This window comes from Cavia porcellus, unplaced genomic scaffold (genome assembly GCF_034190915.1).
Source record: "Cavia porcellus strain 051 isolate PalLab524CR breed Dunkin Hartley unplaced genomic scaffold, mCavPor4.1 scaffold_10, whole genome shotgun sequence".
Taxonomy (NCBI): Eukaryota; Metazoa; Chordata; class Mammalia; order Rodentia; family Caviidae; genus Cavia; species Cavia porcellus.
Window position 1 is genome coordinate 25,977,809 of NW_026947493.1, and position 20,001 is coordinate 25,997,809.

Below are 20,001 nucleotides of genomic sequence, written 5' to 3' on the forward strand. Positions count from 1 at the left end.
TTCAAGCCTTCTTGGAACAAAATTGAGCCTTAAGTCCCCTTTCCAAATTTTTTAAAAGATGCACTTAGATAAAATGTCAGTTATATGGTTTTGGACACTTAAGAAAGACTGACTTTATTCTGATCCCGGTTCCACCAGCCATTTAATGCGTTGTTATGATGTAGTGGCTGTTCCAGAGGTAATGATGATTCGTCAGATGTGCCTGGTGGAATATATTTCTCAGGGTGTGTGTTTTCTAGACAGCCCCCTTAGCAGCCTGTACACTGCATTTTCTGGGGTGTTATTCTCTTGGCATCCTTGTTACTGGTTATGCCACAAGGAAAAGTTTAATTTGCAGACCAGTTTTTAATTATAAGTTTTATGTAACAAGGGACCATGGGGATGTTGCACCATTGTACTGATAACCTGGGTCCTGCTTTGCTGTGATGCTTAATGGTGATGCTTAATGGGGAAAACGTTCATACAGAGTTTGCTCTTGTGTGGAGGTAAAGTGTGTAGTCTAGAGAGGTTAGGAAATGCAATTGTGAGGTGCCAACAGTGCACGTACTTTTGTTAACAATTTCAGCCTTTTGGAAATGACCCTCTCTGTCCACCATGGGGAGGCAGCATGTACTGGAGCTGAGTGTGTGCTTGCTGGGCCATTCCTCTGCGCTTTGCTCTCATTTCTGCCTGTTGCTGATATCTGACCGTGATCCTTCTACGCCTCCATTTTCTCTTCCGCAGAAATGGGGGTGATAACAGCACACACTTCATAGTGTGTGGTGAGGAGTAAGGTAATAATGCAGGTTGAGGAATCCTTATGGGACGTGCTTGAGACTAGAAGTGTTACAGATTTCAGATGCTTTTGGATTTCAGCAAATTTGCATGTACAGATATATAATGGGATATCTCGGGGGATAGGACCTAATCTAAACACAGAATTAGGAAGATGGATTTCCAACAATATTTTTTAGTGTGCCTTTGTTTTGACTGCTACCCACTACTTGATGTCAGGTGTGGGACTTGATTTGGAGACTGATATTGGCACTGAAAAAATTTGGATTTTAGAGTATTTCTGGTTTTGCATTTTTGGGCTGGGGTGACAAATAGGAAGTGCAGTACCCCTGTCTGTGATCTCCTGCCCTTGCTGCTTTGTGTGTCATCTGTGTGCTGAGTTACACACCAGTGCCTCCTGTCACACTACACAGAGCTGTGACAGGTGGCTTCCATGTTCTATGTAGAAACAGCTTTCTCTGACTTGCCCAAAGCCAGAGTTAGTTTTTGCAAGAGCCACCACTACACTACAGCCAGAACTGTTTACCTGATGATGACCTTTGTCCCTCTGGACCTGCTTTTCCTATGTGACAGCCACTAGTTATTGGTGGCTATGGGGCACTTGATCAAGTTTAAGTGTGAACAACACCCTAGGTTCTAAGGATAAAAATAGTATATAAATTCACTACCACAGTCCCATCCTGTCCTCTGGATGTGTCCTGAGACGTTTTGCAGATGCCTGAAATCCTGGATAGTACCGACATCTATATATGTTATGTCTCTTCCTACGTGTGTGTACACACCCAGACTAAAGCTTAATTTATACGCTTGGCACAGAAAGAGATAAACAAAGATAATTAGAACCCTCCCGTCTTCCGTAGCCAACGTTATTTCGGACTTATTTCAGGAACTTCCTATGTGGTATCTTCTGGCCGATTAATCACCTCTTAGCAGCTGTTCAGAAAGCAGAATTTCAATTAAGGGGGACGCTGTTGTGGTTTACAGATGGAGAACTGGTGGAAAAGATATTTTAGACATACTAGAGGAAATAGAATACATTCAAATCGGTTTCAGGTTTTTTTTACTTTTTGAAATGAGGCTCCTAAAAATTTTTAAAAGTATCACTTGTGTGGCTTGCATTTCATTTCTACTAGAAAAGTAAGCTCCAGGTGCCTCTGTTTATTTGTATGCACATCTATTCCAAGAGATGGTGACAGCTCCTGTAAAGACAAATATAAAGTGACTTTCAGGGAGGGATGTGGCTCTGCTGCCACCAGACACTCCTTGCTTACCAGCTACCTGGGATCTGGGTGCAGAACCTTCCAGGCTTCATCCACACTGTGGGTGCAGCCCAGGGCAAAAGGGCTGGTCACCAGCTCCCAGCTCTGCAGAGGGTAATTACCAGGGAGGAGGCCCCAAGGCTGGAGGAAGCTGAATTACACTTTTCAAACGACTTGTCCCCAACCTGCCTGAGAGGCGGTCACTCTTCCCAGCAAGCCTGGTGCTGCCCCTCATTGTCCCCTCTCTCCACGCGCCCCACCCCTGGCCTCTGCCCAGCTTCTGCCTCTCACTGTGTCCTCCCTGTGGATGAATCGCAGCCGCCCTGCTCCACTTCAGAGATCTGAGGGAGCCGCGGGTGTCCTCCTCCTGCCACCATTCCTCCTTTGTCCGCTGCTCAGTGACCTTCGCTCTGTGTCATGGCTTCACACCCCAACAATGGCAGGGGGCTGGAGTGGGCTTGCCCATGCCCTGTCCTGCTGAGTGGTTTGATTTTGTTTTATTATCATTACTGGTTTTTGTACATCGTGTCCTTTTCCCTGCCACGCAGGCTGGAGTTTCCAAAATCATTAGTAACAAAAAAATAACGCAGTTTAGATGCTCCTAAATGCTTTCTTGGAGTGAGTTTATTAAAAATCATGTAACTTTTATTCCTGATTGAGTTAAAATTAGCTTTCCTAACCCACAGGGACCAGTGAAGCACTCCAGTATACAGCCTCGTAGCATCTCCTGGCCTCGTTAACAGAGATGCATGTCTAGGGGCTGCGCCCTACCCTGGTCTATAGACCTCTGGTCGACTCCTGGCCCTCAGCTCCCCCAGCTGCGTGGCCTTTTCTAGCCAGCTGTAAAGGCAGGCGCAGCCTAAAATCAGTAATGGTGAGATTAAAGCCCATCGTGTCCGTGATTTGTGACATTGGTGAGTTCACAGTGTTTCAAACCATCATAGGCAAAACTCTGTGGCTGGGTCGTGGCAGGGCAGCTTGTAGACAGGGTTCATAGCTCCGTCCTCTAGCTCACTGTTCCCCTTGTTTAACACAGCACTGCAGGTTTGGATTTTGTGTCCCCAAAGACATGGAGGTCCCTGTGGTCGATGGATCCTGGGGAAGTTGGAGTCCCTACGGAAGCTGCTCGAGGACCTGCGGTGGGGGCATCAAAACAGCTGTCCGCGAGTGCAACCGGCCAGAGTGAGTCCTGCTGACAAGGGTGGCACAGAGGAGAGATGGGTGGGGCTCCCTCGACTCCTGCACAGCACCCCAACTTCTGCCTCCAGCACTGTTTTTCTTTCCAGACCCTTTGCTCTTAGGTTTGTCAACCACTGGATGCTTTTGCCATTTGTTGACATGCTCCACAAGCATAGGATGTAAGAATGGTTTGACATCTTTATTCCTACCCACCCCATAAGAAATTATCCCTGGTAAATGATTTGATGTGTGTCGTTTCAGACCGGTAAAACAGTGTGGATATAATACGTATTATATGATACTAAGTATTATTTAATGTAAAATAAGACTCATACTGCCTTCTAAACTCAACTGTATATCCCAGTTCTTTGGAGATTAAAGCCAGGCCTCTTGATCTAACTGCAAATGTGGTAATTTCTTTATTCACTGAAAAACTGCTATCTCTATTGAGCAAAATTATTAGTGTATCACAAGTGTTATTATATTTCAAGTAGGAGACACCTTATAATTGTTTTTAAATTTTGATTCCGGGATATTCCATTCAAAAGAAGTGTTTAGTACTTTTTTTTGTGTGAGGATTTTCTCCCTTTTTAGAGTTTTAGATCAGTCCTAGAAGCAGTGTGGAGAGAGATAAATCACTCCATAATCGGACAGGCCAGACAAAGAAACTGGCCCAGTGTGAAGCCGTGGGCAAAAAGGGTCTTTGAGCTTCAAAGTGAAGCAAAGATCCTTCCATTCAAAAGTAAAGAAGCAGATCTTGTTAAAGACCTAAGATCCTCTCCTTGCAGTTTATATGGGAGGGGTGAAGACAGTGCCACCCGCTGAGTGTGGGCACTGACATCACGTCCTTCAGACGCCTGCAGTCTTTTGCCCTTTAGGATGTCCTTGTTAACAGAGGAAGGAGATGGGCTCTGAACACAGGTCACACTGGTTCTGCAAGGCCATCTGGAAAGGGAAAGGGCCGCAGAGCTAAGGTACTGAGGCCTATGCCCACAAGCAGATATTTGATAAGGCAAGTGGAAGTAAGTGGTTGTTCTCATTCTTCTCAAAGAGATGAGGCAGCAGGACCCATTCCTGAGAACCCACCTGCATGAGGTTTGACTGGTCCTTAGCGTTTATGCTCTGTTTTTATGATTCAAGACATGTTTCTAGTGAAGTTGTTGGGTTATTTCAGTTTTTTCATGCTATTAGTGTAAGTGTATTTAGTTAGCATGCAGACATCTGAGGCAATGCTTGTAGAATGTTATCCCTAAAGCAAACAAAACAACAACAAAAAAAGCCAACCCAAAAAGCATCCTTGTGTGTGTGATTATGCTTGATCATGCTATGGAAGCCATATGCATTCTAATTTTGACCTTATAGTTTTTTGGACTGGTATGTAGTGCTACAGATTGGCCCCAATATTTTGTCTTTAATCTCTGTTTTGACCCATGCCCTACACGGAAGAGGATTGTTCATGCTGGTTTGCAGGGACGGTCCCAGTTTCTGTCTGTTCCCCAGGGGGGTTACCGTTAGCTCTTATTGTCAAATAGATAATTAATTACCTGTGCACCTGATGCATAAAAATATGAATAAAGTTAAAATTGGGACCACCAAAAAAATTAAAGAAAACCCACAAGCTAGAGTAATAAAATAAGACCAAGCCCTAAACTCTGCTCTCTCATTAACAAAAAAAAAAAAAAAACATTTAACTTCTCTGAATCTGCTTCCTGGCTCTCAGTATAATATATTTCATCTACTTTACTTGCCCTTGAGCAAGAAATCAGAGTTCTGGTAAGTCTGTGCAGAATCCAGATGCAAAGCACAGACTCCCCTTGTTTACTGGGGAGCCAAACACAGACCCTGCAGGGTTGTATGCCGTGTGTGTTCTTCATCATGTATAGGACACACATGAGCAGCCCTGCGTGTCCAGTCTAGTCTGGTTTTTGTGTGACAGGTGATGCTCTGAGAGCTGGGAGCTTACATAGAGCCACCTGCTTGGAACTGTGAGGCCCATGCTTTTCTCTTGCTCTGCACACATTTATCCTCAGGAACACTCATATCTCATGAGGGCTGAGGTAAAGTCTGCCTGGTGGCCCTTCCTAATATGGGCACCCTGCAGAGGAGTATCCACTCTGCCCTGTCCTGCCCAGTTTGGTGAAATCAGGTCAGATTGGGTGGTACTGACAGAGAATATAGTGACCAGTGTTTTCTAGCATCTGTTGTGTACACTCATTTAAAAGAAGGGAGAATTGAAGCTCAAGGAGGTTAAGAACTGAGTCTATGTCCATGTAGTGAGGATGGAGCAAGAGAGGTCTCACCTTACCCTCTTATAGCCTCTCATTGCATGGATTATGGTCATGGATACCTTACCCAGTCCCTAAAGCCTCAATTTTGACAAAACAAAACCCACTTCTTATAGCCAGGCTTACTTTGCAAGATTCATTGTAAAGAAAAAAGATGAGGTTTTTCTTTTGGTTCCAGGAGCACCCTTAGGGTAGCAGTGAGTCTCAGCTGCCCCTGCCTGGCTGGCTGTGCCCCAGTGTCCTCTGATTCTGGGATCTCCCCATGCACGTAATGGATCTGACCACTGCTGCCTGCTGGCAGGTGTGCTGTGTAATTACTCTCTGGCTTCCCTCTGGAGAATTCATAGACTGAGTCTCATGCCAAACTGAGATCCACACTCTGGTGTCTTACAGTGTACTCCGTACGCTTTGCCAAGAAAGCAGTGAGACAGCGTTCCCTCCCGTGGTTTTCCTATGCTCTTAGCAAATGTATGGACACATGTCTTCTATCCCCTTTTATTTGTAAAACAAAACAGTAGTGATTGGGACAGAGCATGGGGAGGGACAGAGTGAATGGAGGTGGAAGGACACATGTCTCACTGGTCTCCCATGAGCATCCCCAAACACAGAGCTGCTTAATACAGGCCAGTAGCCAGGGTGCCAACCAGCTACTAAATGCTACCATTTCCCTTCCGTGGTTTTAAAATTGAGTAAGGGACATAAAACTGATCAATGTGGGATGAGCACTATACATGCATCACTTGCCCAAAGTACAAGTCAGTACAGTTTACCTTCAAAGATTCTTACAGGGTCAGGCATCCCACTGTGAAGAGGTAGACGCTGAGGTTGCCGAGGTGTGGGAATGCGCCCTAATGTACAGAACGCAAAGCCGTATGGAGCCCTTAATGGGAGACAGAAGCAGATTGAGAAGCAGGAGCCCTTGGAAAGCCAAAAGTCATGAGGTAGAGAGTGCTAGGTGGAGAAATACATTAGAATACAGTGTGTATGTTCTGTATATTTTCTCAGGCCAAAAAACGGTGGCAAGTACTGTGTTGGGCGCAGAATGAAATTTAAATCCTGCAACACGGAGCCGTGTTTTAAGCAGAAGCGGGACTTCAGAGAGGAGCAGTGTGCTCACTTCGATGGGAAACACTTTAACATCAATGGTGTGCTCCCCACCGTGCGCTGGGTCCCCAAGTACAGCGGAAGTAAGTGCACTGGGTGGAAGCAGTGGCAGCAGGCAGGCAGTGGCAGGCACAAGGTCACCTAATGTCATGTTTCTACTCTCTAGTTTTGATGAAGGACCGGTGCAAATTGTTCTGCAGAGTGGCTGGGAGCACAGCCTATTACCAACTCGGAGACAGGGTGATAGATGGAACTCCTTGTGGCCAGGACACAAATGATATCTGTGTCCAAGGCCTTTGCCGGGTAAGTTCCAGAGAGTCTCCTCTTCCTTTGTTGTCCCTCTGCTATCCTGGGGCTTGCAACTTTCTTGATAAACTTTCTGTTGCCATTGTCTATGGGCTCTTTCCTGGAGATGGTTCTTGAAATATGTTTGCTGGACCATTATTAACATCAGCGTCACCTGCACTGATGCATCTTGTGCTAGAGTTGGAAAACCACTGCCCTAGACAATTCTTGACATTTTGAGCCTCTGGGAGAATCTGTGCAGAACCTCCTCTTGAAGATTAGTTGTTCCACTGCGTGCGCACATTCCCTTACCTGAGTGCCACAGCTAATCTCAAATGCTTCCTGACTGCAAGTTCCTAGATTGAACAGCTGTGCTCTGTCCAGAAAGATGTCTTCACTCAAATTTCAACAACTTTGACTTGAGACATGCCTGGTAATTGTTCTTGGAAGGTAGACTGAGAAGTCTGACAAACAGCAAAGCATGGGAGCAGGGACTTCTCAAGGGCTTAATACCCTGTCCACTATTCTCACTGTCAGCATTCATTTGTTAACCCAGCTGGACTAAGTGGACATGTCTTCCTGGCATATGGTCCAAAGGCAAATTGGAGCTCCCGGTCAGAGGAGCCCTTGACTGCAGGAGCTCTGCATGCAATGTCCTTGTCAGTCCAGTACATAGGAACAATCTGGGTTTCTCCTCCAACATTGTTAGTTCATGCAAAGGAACAAAATGAACAAACATGTGGGCACTCTTCTCTTGGCCTTCTGGTCATTGCTCGAGTCCTCCTGGGCCTTCCTATATTGCACTAGTACTATACATGATGAAATTCCAGAAGCAGGAGATGAAGAGAAGGCTTCACCTGCAGTCACACTGTTCCCTGAGCACATAGTCAGTATGAAACATGAGGATTACACATGTAATAGTGTTTTCCTGCTTCTTTGAAAAACTGGAAGATATCAATACTGGGTCTCTACTTCTAAATGCCAGCAGAAACTGTTGTGGTCAGTGGCTTGTCTCCCTTAAGACAAGACATGAGTTCTTTAATTAGATGCCATCCTCACCACTCTCTCTACTCCTTTTTTTTTTAAACTATTATTCCATAGCAACTTTTCTCATTTACTCTGATTATTTAAAGATGAGAGCTTCTCAGGCTTCAGCCTGCAGTCTGCTTCAGTGGGTCTGGGTGGGTCCTGAGATGTTATGTTCCTAACCAGCCTTGGGGTGCCCATGGCTGCTGCTCTAAAAACCACATTTTAAGTAGCAAAGACGTAGATAATTTGCATTCTCTGTCAACCCTTGCAAGGTTAAAGGAATATTGCTTTATTTGTCATTTTGAGGGCATAGCATTGAAAGAAGTACACTACTTACTATTTTACTTTCTCTTTAATACTGATCATTTATTTCAAATGTTTTCTTTTAAAAAGCAAGCTGGATGTGATCACATTTTAAACTCCAAAGCCCGGCGAGATAAGTGTGGTGTTTGTGGTGGTGATAATTCTTCATGCAAAACTGTAGCAGGAACATTTAATACTGTACATTATGGTAAGAATTGGCCTATATGTAACACAAGTATGAAAAATTTAAAATCTGTTAGCTGCATGTAATATGTGAAAGTGTTAACATCCAGTGTAATATCACCCTTGGTATGTGCATTCTATTATCCGTCTAGCTAAGGTACCTAACAGTGAGAATCGTGTGTCTTTATGGCTTACTTTCTATAAAAGAGAGTGAACCATGACATGGAGAGCTGACCTTCTGCTATATCCCCTCTAGGTTACAACACTGTGGTCCGAATTCCAGCTGGTGCTACCAATATTGATGTGCGACAGCACAGTTTCTCAGGGAAATCAGAGGATGACAACTATTTAGGTGAGTCAAGGTGTCCCTGCCACCTGCAGGCAGCCTGACTTACCAGAGCTGTCTGTGCAGTGCCCTTCTTTTTCTCTGGCATGTGCCAAGCTTTCAGCTATCATGACTCTCATGGATGCTGATGTTGGAAATCATTATTTTATTTCACTCTTATAAAAACACCCTCAGAATATTGATTCAAGGGTTATGTCATTGCAGTATTCAGTATGAAGGGCTTCACTCTGGATTTTACAAAATAGAAAGGCTCCAAGTCAAATTTTCAAAGTACTTACAGATTAGCATAAAATCATTGCTCTCAATGGATCTTTTAAAAAATCAGTCTGGTGGTAACCGACTTGCGAATGTTTTCTTGGAGGCATTACTTGGCTTAATTCTTAAGTTATTAGTTCTCACCAGGAGCAGGCCGCTGGCAGGCCTGCTGAGTATTTTATTATGCCTGGTCATTATGAAAGCGTCTATGGTGACGCCTGTGTTTCTCAAATCATTGGTAGAGTAGCCTGCTCCGTTATTTTAAAAATTCTGCATCCTTCTCCCTGGATTAATTCATATCTAGTGCCCAAATTGAACTACATAATTAATTCATATCTATTCCTTATGTTTAAACCACAATACACCAAACACCCTGTGTTGATTTTTGCCTCATCTTATTTGCCTGGTCCAGTCCCACTTCAGTTCATTATTTTCTGACCTGCCATAAGTGATTATGAAATTCATCCAACTGCCCATTACAAAAAGGACATGAGGACTACTGGAAGGATGAGAAGCATCCGAGCTTGTCATCTTGAACACATCTTCTCACTGTGAATTCTAAGAAGGGCTAGTATTCGGATTGGGAAGAAATCAGGGAGTCTTCATGAGCAGTCAGTCTCTGAAGAAATTAAAGAACTCTGTCTCTTGAAGTGTCCAGGTGGAAGCTCTGTTTACCCATCTGAATATACCCTCAGTGGAGGCTTAATCCGAGCATTTGGACACACTGAGCTGGTTAATGAGTATTTGTCGAGTCAGATTAGAGCCTCCATTTGTAGTTTGAAATGTCCACATGAAGTCGTGCATTGACAGAGTGATCCTTGTAGCCAAGTGTGCTAATTAACTATAATATTTATGCATGGCTCCATTGTGACATTTTGTGCTGTGTGATACCATTCATTTGCTTATTTATGCAGTGGCATTATTTTTTGCATAGCGAACAAAACAGACAAAAAAAATAATAAAAATCTCCGTCTTCTCGGTGCCACCACCACCTGCTTTTAGGACTGGAGCTGGCACTCAGAGCCTTGCCACTAAGCTCCCCCAGCCCGTTTTTCTTTTGACAGGGTCTCACTAAGTCACTAAGTTGCTCAGACTATGCTCAAACTTATGATCTTGCTGCCTCAACCTCCCAGAGTGCTGGAATTACAGGCGTGAACCATCACACCCTACTTAACCCTTTTTCATGGGAGGAGAGAAACAATAATTTAATGGGCAAACTCTTCTGTTAGAAGCTGAAAAATGATATTGGAAGTCAGAACAACGTGAAGGAGGTTGGGATACTAAGGGTGTTCGGAGTGAGAGGAAGCATGGGCTCTTTGGGAAGATCATGATGGGTGGAGGCATTAGCCATTGCCAAGTCTGTGAAGCAGCAGCGTGTCTGGATTGCTGGTAAAGCTAAGAAAGGCTGTTGCTGTTGGAGCACATAGGACATTCCCAGGTATCTTGCAGCTAACTGGATGGATTATGCAACCATTGGAAGCACCTGGGCTGGTATGCCTAGAGGCTGGGGCACTTCTGCAACTGTTGAGCCAAGGAAGGACTCAGTGCAATCGCATTATGTTTTCAAAGAATATTGTGGTGTTATGCTGACCACGGGCGATGGGAAGAGTGTTGGAGAGGGCAGCAGTGCTGCTCAGGAAGTTATTGCAGGCACCCAAGGGAGAGCTAAGCTGATGCACTGGTATCCCTGGGAATGTGGAGACGGTTATATGTGGCAGACTCCAGATGTCTTAAAACTGGAGCCATCGTGATTTTATGACAGATATAGTGCATAAAGAGAGGAGTCCAAGGTGTTTGGGAGTGAAAGAGTCAAAGACTCCAAGGTTTTGACCCGATTAATGGAAAGGATGGCTATGTCATGCCCTATGTGGCATTTATTCATCTGTGTGACTGCTGTTGTTTGAAAGTCAGGGCTATATCTTTGCATCTTCAGCTCCTGACCCAAGCCCTGCAGGTAATTGGGCACTGCAGAAGCAGTTGCTGGATTTTAAACAGATGTCACTCATGCTGTCTTTACTGAGAACCTACTGTGTGCTCCACAGAGAGTGGAGTTACCTTGGAGATACTGACCCTTTTTTCAAAGGCGGTACAGTCTTACTTGTAATTAGTTACTGTATGACTGTCTTGGCTTTCTACAACTCTAAATATCCAAAGGTGGTAACTTCATAGGAAAATTAATAGGACTGGAGTAAAACTCAGCGTTAGAGCTTGTGCTTGGCAAGCACAGGGCCCTGGTTTCGGTGTCAGTGCCACATTCAGAAGAACTGAAGAAGAAAATTAATGCAATTCTTGGGTACCATTTTCTCATCATTTGGAGTGACTCCCGTATTTCATTCCACCACTGTGTGAAATGGGTCACACATTTTATCCGTGTATGTGGCTGTAAATTTGAGCGTGTGTTTGCACGGCCTTACTACTTCTTGATGAAGTCAAGCAGCAGTGCACTCAGTCTTGATAAATTAATTTCCTGAGAGCTGGAAGCCACATCAAGTTGTGCTTTTCTTCTTCGCAAAGGAAGAAGGATTCATTTCTATTCTTCTCCTTGAGAAAGCAATCTCCCTCTAAGTAGTCGCCTTAATTCATTTCAATTTAATCAAGCCTTGTCAGGTACCTGGATTCAGGGTGGGCCTCCTGATAACCTTTTATTCTTTGCTGGAGGTTTCTTAGTCTCCTTGTAAGGAATGAAAACAAAATTAAAGGAGATTTGTCATCTGGGACAGGAGGTCTGAACCATTCATGGCTCCTCACTGGAGTGCCATGGGAAAGTTACCTGTTTGCCGAAGATGGCCTCTCTACAAGGGAATGTTCCCAAGTGTAGATAGCAAGTCACAGTCCATGGAGAGGGAAGACTGAGTGTGAAAGTGGTTATGCAAGAGACTGGGAAGAATTGGGTGTCTTCAAGTGTGGGGTGTGTAAATGTTTACTCTGAGTTGAGGGAGGTGTGGCAAAGGCCCGAGGAGCCCTTACACAGTTCTGGCACCCAGGTGCTGGGACTAAGTCATCTTTCTCCATCCCCAGTAGTTGCATAAAGGTCCACAAGCCATACTCTTCTGGAGTGTTTTGCTGAAGGAGCAGGAGAGAGGCCCTGCGGAACCCAGGTCTGATGGGTGCAATGGGAGGGAAAGCAACCCAGGAAATTAGCTCCCCTAATCGCATTAGTGGGAGACTGAGCAAGAGGCTCTCATTTTCAGGAAACTATTTGTTTCACAAGGTACTGGAGCAGAAAGTCTGCTGTCAGAGGTCCTGCTGTCACAGGATCCCCTCCTTCCAGTGGGCTCCAGCCCCCTTATCCCATAGCCGCCATCTTCCTGGCTCTTCCGGAGGAAAAGTAGCCATTTCTGCCATGCCTGTTTATCCCCAGGGTCCTTAACCCTTGATTCATTGTGGCAGTGGGAAGATAGGAATGATTCAAGGGCAAAAGAGCAGGAATTTCCTTGCATCTGATGACTTTGTAGATGCCTCGGGCTACACTAGTTCTCAGAGCAAATTCTGGGAGGAGTCTCACATCCATGTGGACTCCTTTCCCCCTGGCTCCTCACCTTTAGCTGGGAGAACAAGCATCAACAGAGGAAGGGGCAGGTGGCCCTAGAGAGCATAAGCAGGAGCAGAAGCCTGGAGCAGACCCCAGAATTAACCCAGAAAAGACCTTTGCTCTGTGAATCTGAACAAAACTGGATTATCACTTAACCCACAGCCCTGCCATCATGTGACATTTTGCTTCCCCCTTTGTCAGCTGGGTAGCTAGCATGCAGTTTAACCTGAAAGAATTGGGTGGTTTTGTGGACAATGTGTCAAGCTTTTGCTATGTAGTGACCAGTCTTAGGGAGTAGCCCAGGCTGTCCTATGCCACAGAGACAACCTCACCCCCCTCAGTGACCCACGGAAGCTCCCACTGCTGCATGGCTGGTGGGTCTCATGCCATGGTACCTGCAGGCATGAGAGAGTTGTCTGAGATTCATGTGGCCTGGGGAAAGTCAGGGACACTGAGAACCCCTCCATCCCCTTGTCACAGATGCCAGCTTCAATCAGTCACTTGCCTTTTACATCACTGACTGAGCATCTAAGGGCTGGGGTCTTTCTTGGGTTTACAAACCAAAGTGAACTTTTAAATGATTCCTTTACTAAAAGCTTCTTGAAGCCCAGCAAACAAAGTCTTTAAATTTTTAAAACTCTGTAACCTAAACATATTCGGCTTGCATTTGTATACAGAGGAAGAATGCATGAACTCTTTCTTTCATCTAGCAAGCATTTGCTGAATCCCTCGGAAAATGTTAGTGGTTACGAGCTCGAGAGACAGATTTGCACGATTAGAAGGCACCTGGCCTGGGGAGGTTAATTTAAATCTCTAAGTCATGCTTTTGCAACCCGAGCTTAGGCATCTTTACTGGACCTAACCTCAAAGAAGTGTGATAGGAAACTGTGGTCTAGGCAGGATGCGTACACAGAGAGGGAGCCCAGTGAGAGAGGAAGGACTTTCTTAAAGTGAAACTAGAAGTGTATAATAAACACTCCAGGGAGAGGATGTGATTGGGATTTTATCTTGAGAAAATAATCAAAGAGTACAAAAATAGGTTTAGTTTGCCTTGTATTCAGCAAAATTGTGTTTCACTTTTGAACGCGCCAAAGTTTTTAGAATGGATAATAAAACATCATTAAATACTTTTGCATACTTATTCCAGCAAGTATTATAGAGTAGGACAGTAATAACTTCTTCACCCAAAGTCTGAATTTAACAGTCAGATCTGAAAGGAGTGATTTGGATAAGTTCCTGTGGCTTTATTTCCCTCGTGTTCTTGATCCTTTTGATACATAAACTGAATAAAAAGGAAAAGCAACTCTTGTCTCACCTTCCATGCCAGAGTTCTTTCCCTTTCTTCGATTTTTTTTCACTTTTGGTGAGGTGGATTTAAAAACTGAAAACTATGTATTTACGATATACAGCTTAACATATTGATGTACCTGTACATAGCAATTAATCACTATAACCAGGAAATGGACTTGCCTTTCTTCCTGTCTGTCATCACACTGTAAGATACACGGAGCCCAGAGTTTTCTCATTTATCTCCCATACCTGAGTCTTTGTACCCTTAGACCCACTCCTCTCCTTCAGCTCCTGGCGGCCTTCGTTTTACTTCTGGTTCTGTAACTTTTATTATTTTAAATTCTATTATAATTTACCTACTTTTGCAGGTCCTCATTTGGCCAATAGTTTCCTACTTACTTCAGGCAGTTTTCCAACATTTCTTTTTCATCTGCATTGATGCTTCCATCTTTTGCAAAATTTATAGGAGATTCTTCAGTCTTAAAAGCTAGAAACGTTGGTTTCACAACCTGTGCTCCTTGAGAAACAAATGTAGTTACGAAGGTAGCAGCGTCAGCAGCGTCACTCTCGACACGGACACTCTGGTTTATGTGCAGAGCGCCTGGGCGAGAGCCGAGGTGGCCAAGGGAGGCATTATAGGTTAAGCAGAATGATCTGTGTGACTTAAGTATTAAGCTTCTACTGGGTAACAAGTTATCTCAAGGCATAGTGACTGAGAGTGACAAATATGTAATGGTCAGTGTCTTGTGTCAGGAACTTGGGAGTGGCCTCCCTGGGCGTCTGGGCAGGAGGCCTGGTGAAAGGTCACATGACTGGAGTTGTGGCTGTGGTATCACCTGACGGCTGGTTCAGGACCCGGTTCCCGATAACTCCCACAGAAGCTTTGGGTGAAAAGCCACACTTTCTCAGCCCTGGCTGCCAGGGCCTCTCCATGAGGATCTTCCCAGCCCAGCAGCTGGCCCCAGCTTTCCACAGCCAGAGACTCCCTGATGGTCTAGCGGAGCTGCAGTGCCTTAACTCTGGCTGTGGAGTCACCTCTGTCATATCCTCAGCATCCTTCTGGTCAGCCTGTTCAGCGTGGGAGGGGAGGCCAGTGGGGGACAGTACAGGAGAAGGATTGTGGAGCCATTGTGCAGACCCATAGTGGCCTTGGGGCAGGTGACAGCATCAGAGTGACCATGTAGTTTCACATTTCAGCACTGGTCAAGGAAGACTTAACCAAGACTCAGTAGCTCAACTAGCTGTAACATATGTGAACACTATTCCAGAACCACTTATGTAAGCATTCAGTTGATTGATACACACTTTCAAATTAAAATGCTTTTGCCTGCATCAGTAATCCCATAGCTGTGGGCTGGAAAGAGCCCCGAGCTAAGAGGCTAATAACTCTGTATTACAGTCCCCCGTGTTTTCTCTGATGAGCTGGAGACAGAGAGGGAGAGTGACTTTCTGAACTAACACAGCTGGCACAGGGCAAACCAAGAAAGATCCCAGGCCTGCTGGACTCAGAATCCCTGACCTTTCCACCTCTGCCTTCCTTCATGTTTCATGCAGCTGGTCACTGGCAGCAGGTCAGCGAGCTCTCTTTTTTCATCTGCAGCCTTGTCAAGCAGTAAAGGTGAATTCTTGCTAAACGGGGACTTCGTTGTCACAATGTCCAAAAGGGAAATCCGTGTCGGGAACACATTGATTGAGTACAGCGGCTCTGACAATGTCGTGGAGAGGATTAACGCCACTGACCGCATCGACCAGGAACTTTTGCTTCAGGTAGAAACGTGGCCGTGAGCCCTCACCCCTTTCCCTCCCCTGGAGATGCCAGTCCCGAAGATATCCATCTCTCTGTCTTTCCCTGTACCCCAGGTTCTCTCCGTGGGAAAGTTATACAATCCTGATGTGCGCTACTCTTTCAATGTTCCCATCGATGACAAACCACAGCAGTTTTACTGGAACAGTTACGGGCCCTGGCAAGCCTGCAGCAAACCCTGCCAAGGTATCTGCTCGGAGCTTCAGTTTGGGGGATGCGGGAAAAGTTTTGAAACTTTCTTTTTCTGTCTTTCCTTTTTCAGGACAGCCACATAGATGTAATCTGTACAGGTTTTCATCTGCATGATCCCCTGATGTCCTTTCTTTGACCCTGTCTGGTCATTTGAGGCTGGCAAGTCAATGGGTTCAGGTTGTGCTAAGTTTCCTCCTCCTAAGAGGTTTGCACTCATGTGTGAAGCCAAGCAGAATCATCCGTGCCACTTTTAATTTTCCAGAGATGTGGTTTTAGTCATCCCATTCTAGGTTATTTTATTTCCTGTAGTTAAATTACAGTCAGCAAACTATAGCTATGTGTCAAAGTCCAGCTTGCCCCTCATCTACGAATAGTGTTACTAAAACACACTAGCATGCCACCTACTTGTGTGTGTTTGTGTATTGCTCCTGGGCAGCTGCTTTTGCCCTGTGCTGGCATTGTTGAGAGGTGTGATGCACATACTATAGCTACTGAAACTGAAAGTGTACACTATCTAGACTTTTTTAGGGTGTGTTTGCCAGTGCTTGGTTCTAAGTAATTTGTGGAATAGGTTATTTTCTCTGAATAATTTTCCCCCTTTGTTTAGGGGAACGGAAACGAAAGCCTGTTTGCACCAGGGAATCTGACCAGCTTCCTGTTTCTGATCAAAGATGTGATCGTCTGCCACAGCCAGGACCCATCACAGAGCCCTGCGGCATGAACTGTGACTTGAGGTGCAGCTTCAGCTTTCCATTCTGAGGCGGGAGGGCCGTGGGGGGAGACCTGCAGGTGCGGGTCTGAAGGAGGGAGCTCATCTTGGGTTACTTTTTTCGGTGTCTGTGACATGGGCTTTGGCCAGTTCTCCATCGCCCTGGAACTTGTTAGCCACAACATGCATCTGTTAGTTTCTTGTTTTCCTAAAAATCAAAAATAGCTCATTAGAGTATGGCTCTCACCAGAAAACATTATCATTTGATCTTCACAACTCAGGGCAGACACCAGCCTTATGATTCAGTTGTATGGTACGCAGTACTTTGGTTTGAAAGTCAACAGAAAAGAGGAAAACCTCATACCTGTATTGCTCACTGTGTTCTGTATCTGCCCAGCACGCACAACAGCCAATAGAAGGACTAACAGGCATTTGACAGCTGTGGTGCATAAAGTACCATTGTGGAAGGAATAGAAGAAAATTTGGGTACAAATCTCTAGATAAGCAATCCTGTGTTTAACAGAAATATGAAGATTGGGGTGGGACGTACCAAGTGGGTGCTTTCCCATTGCCTGCAGGGTTGACCATGGCATGATTATTTATTTATTTTTTTAGTAATTTTTGTGATATTTAATTAAAAACACACAACGAACAGTGAATGATCCCTAACAGCACTGGAATAGGAATGCTTGGGGTCATCTGAATTTGCCCAGGTGGCCTTTTTGTCTCATAGAGTGGCCTTCTCTGTTCCTGATGGGGAGCCACAGTGTAGCAGGGGATCACTGTGAGACCTGCGTGAGGGAAATGCATCAGGGTGAAGTGCTGCTTTGTTTAGCTTCTACAGAGGACAGGCTGTCAGCACAGAGTAGTGAGGGACCGGGAGAGTCTCTGTACAGTGCGAAGGTCATATGTTGAGATGGAAAACCCCCTCCAGGAGCAGTCTGCCCATAGTGCTGGAGCACAGATCCTCAGGCTCTGAGCTCTGTGAGAACAGGCGAGTGCTAGCTAGGTTCTGGACTTGAAGCCACATCTGTGTGGGCATCCAGGGGGCAGGTCTCCTCTGAGACTCCGAACCAGAGCCTTCCCGCTGCCCACCACCCTTCCTCTCTACTCAGTCACTAACCTGCCTGCTCATTGGCTTGCCGACAGGTGATTGTCAAGTTGGCATTTTCATTGTTGGATTGATAAAAAGTTACTGTTTAAACAAAAACAGAATACTGAATGGTACACATTCATACTGACACTGGGCAGTATTCCTGTTCCAGGTAGTGTATGTGTAAATCCATTCGCTTCAGCCAAGGGAGTTAAATTAGAACTAAAGGTTCTTTCAGGAGAAATAATTAACTACTAAAATAAATTACTCAAGTTCAATGAAATAAAACCGAATTGGTGAATAGGTTCCTTGAGATATAGCCTTCATAAATTGAGGAAGGTGCATTTTAGATATATGCATGTAGGATCACATCTCCCACCACTGTAGAAGTAGTGATTGAGCCAAACATTGTCTAAGATTTTAACAGTTACATATTATCTCTTTACCATTCTCATATTAATAGGATAGCTTCTATGCTATTCTATTGTCTTATATATACATCCTTTTAATATAATTCGTGTCCTATTAATTTCTCAAATGGCACCATGATAGAAGTATTACCATCATTTTTACAAACTGAAAAACAGAAACAGGTCTGGCAGAAGTTAAGCAAATGGCTAAGGTCACACTAGGATGTCCTGCAGAGATTTAAGAGCAGACTACGTTACCCCACAGCCTGTGCACTGCTACCTGCAGCCAAGCTATTTGCACCCGTAGCTCAGTCACCGTGTTGCTGATTGATGCTCCTGATCCCATTCTGTGTCGCTTTTTCTCTTTCATGGGAAGGCCTGGCTCCACCAGTCTTAACCTTGCCTGTTTCCTACCTCCAGCACCACCTCCTTATCTGGTGTTTCTGTGCGGGCTGAATCCGAATCGGCTGGCCCAGTCTCAGATGGCAACTGCCAGTGCTGTGGGCCCATTGCCTACAGTGTTTGGCCTGTGCCTAGGCTGGCAGGGAGGCAAGTCTGTGCCGAGCCTTTCGAGGAACACAAGGTGACCATTTAAAACAGACAGACGAACCTTTAATAACCCATTCACTGGGACTTGCAGACCCTAATACATTCTCTGTGAGCACAATTCAGTCCAAACCATGCTTATGTTTGGCTGGTGCTATTTATCTGACCCTCCCAAGCTTCTGCTGCCCTGGAAGCCTGTTTTAAGAGGGTTTATCCTTGCTGGGTCTTGTGCAGTCACGAGATATTTCCAACTCATTTGGAGAACAAAACACCAAGGACAGTAATAAGTCACAGCTGCTTTGCTTGAGCATTTTGTCTTTTGTGTCTAATGCTCTGTGTGCCTTGCCCTGCCTGCTGGCCCTATAACCTGTGAGCGATGCGGTTCCCCTTGCCTCAGTGAGGAGACCTGGGGCTCTGGGGCTGCACAGCTCACCGGGGCCCTTATTTAGAATGTGTGAGAACTCACAGCTATGTTCACAGCACTTTCTGAGTCCATTACTTATCTTCCGGTTTTCATTAAATACCATCTCAAAACCTGGCTGAAGCCAGGGATTAAAGTCTCTTCACTTAAGATAGCATCTGTGTCAAATGTGCTACTCAAAACTCACCTTTTCAGAGAAAGCACATTTTAAAACTTGTTGTTTTGTTTTGCTTTAACTCTATGGAGGCCAAATGAGGACAGCTCAGAGACAGCCCCTCTGCAGAGGAACAGACAAGAGGGAGAAGAGACTGTGACAATGCCTTTTCTTGGAAGAGTCAGGCAACTGCTATAGGAATTAAAAAGTGAAAGGAGAAAAACTTTAGGATTAGCCTCTAAATGCCTCACAACTAGACAAATAGATACTCATACCTAAAATTAAACAGAAGGTCATGGTATTTTGTCAACACTCAAACCCACATATTACTGGCTTTTGTAGATAGTTTAAAATGTGAAGTTGTTCACTGAAAAGTACACAGACACAAACCAAGCTTCAAGAAGCTGACCTGTCTTTGTACTGTTATTTTGACCGTTAATACGATCCTTTAAATATTATTCAATAGTTCACACACAAACCAATAAGACAAGGGAGGAGATTGTTACTTAATGGTCCAAATATATAGTAATTTTTCCCAAAACATGTTTGTGGCTCAGTGATTCTGCCAGATTTCATTGGCAAACCAGCGCGAGAAGCCCACTAAACATCTGCCTCTCGTGAAGATTCGAGCTGCTGGCCAGGACTTTGAAGATCCTGTGATGATGAAACCTGTTGGATGCCGTAGTTCTCGAAGTCATTTAATCCCACTGCACTGTGCCTATTCCCAACCAAACATAACCACACGTGTCTCCCCAATTTCCACTTCCTAATAAATACATTGAAACATGCATGATTTTATTTGCCATGAAATGAACCCAGTGAACTGAAAACACTGAAGATCATTGTCC

The 20,001-nt window shown here is 44.8% G+C and overlaps 1 protein-coding gene across 11 annotated transcripts in view; it reads left to right on the forward strand.

The window, feature by feature from the left end:
* Adamts9 (ADAM metallopeptidase with thrombospondin type 1 motif 9) overlaps nucleotides 1-20,001 on the forward strand; it is a 141,161-nt gene that overhangs the window by 40,212 nt on the left and 80,948 nt on the right. For all 11 annotated transcript variants that reach the window (XM_023561654.2, XM_003480147.4, XM_063257128.1 and 8 more), the window contains 8 exons: nucleotides 3,070-3,215; nucleotides 6,503-6,684; nucleotides 6,768-6,904; nucleotides 8,309-8,426; nucleotides 8,658-8,753; nucleotides 15,425-15,591; nucleotides 15,685-15,814; nucleotides 16,428-16,554. In XM_023561654.2, coding sequence (XP_023417422.2) covers nucleotides 3,070-3,215; nucleotides 6,503-6,684; nucleotides 6,768-6,904; nucleotides 8,309-8,426; nucleotides 8,658-8,753; nucleotides 15,425-15,591; nucleotides 15,685-15,814; nucleotides 16,428-16,554 — 1,103 coding nt within the window. The remainder of the gene's footprint in view (nucleotides 1-3,069; nucleotides 3,216-6,502; nucleotides 6,685-6,767; nucleotides 6,905-8,308; nucleotides 8,427-8,657; nucleotides 8,754-15,424; nucleotides 15,592-15,684; nucleotides 15,815-16,427; nucleotides 16,555-20,001) is intronic.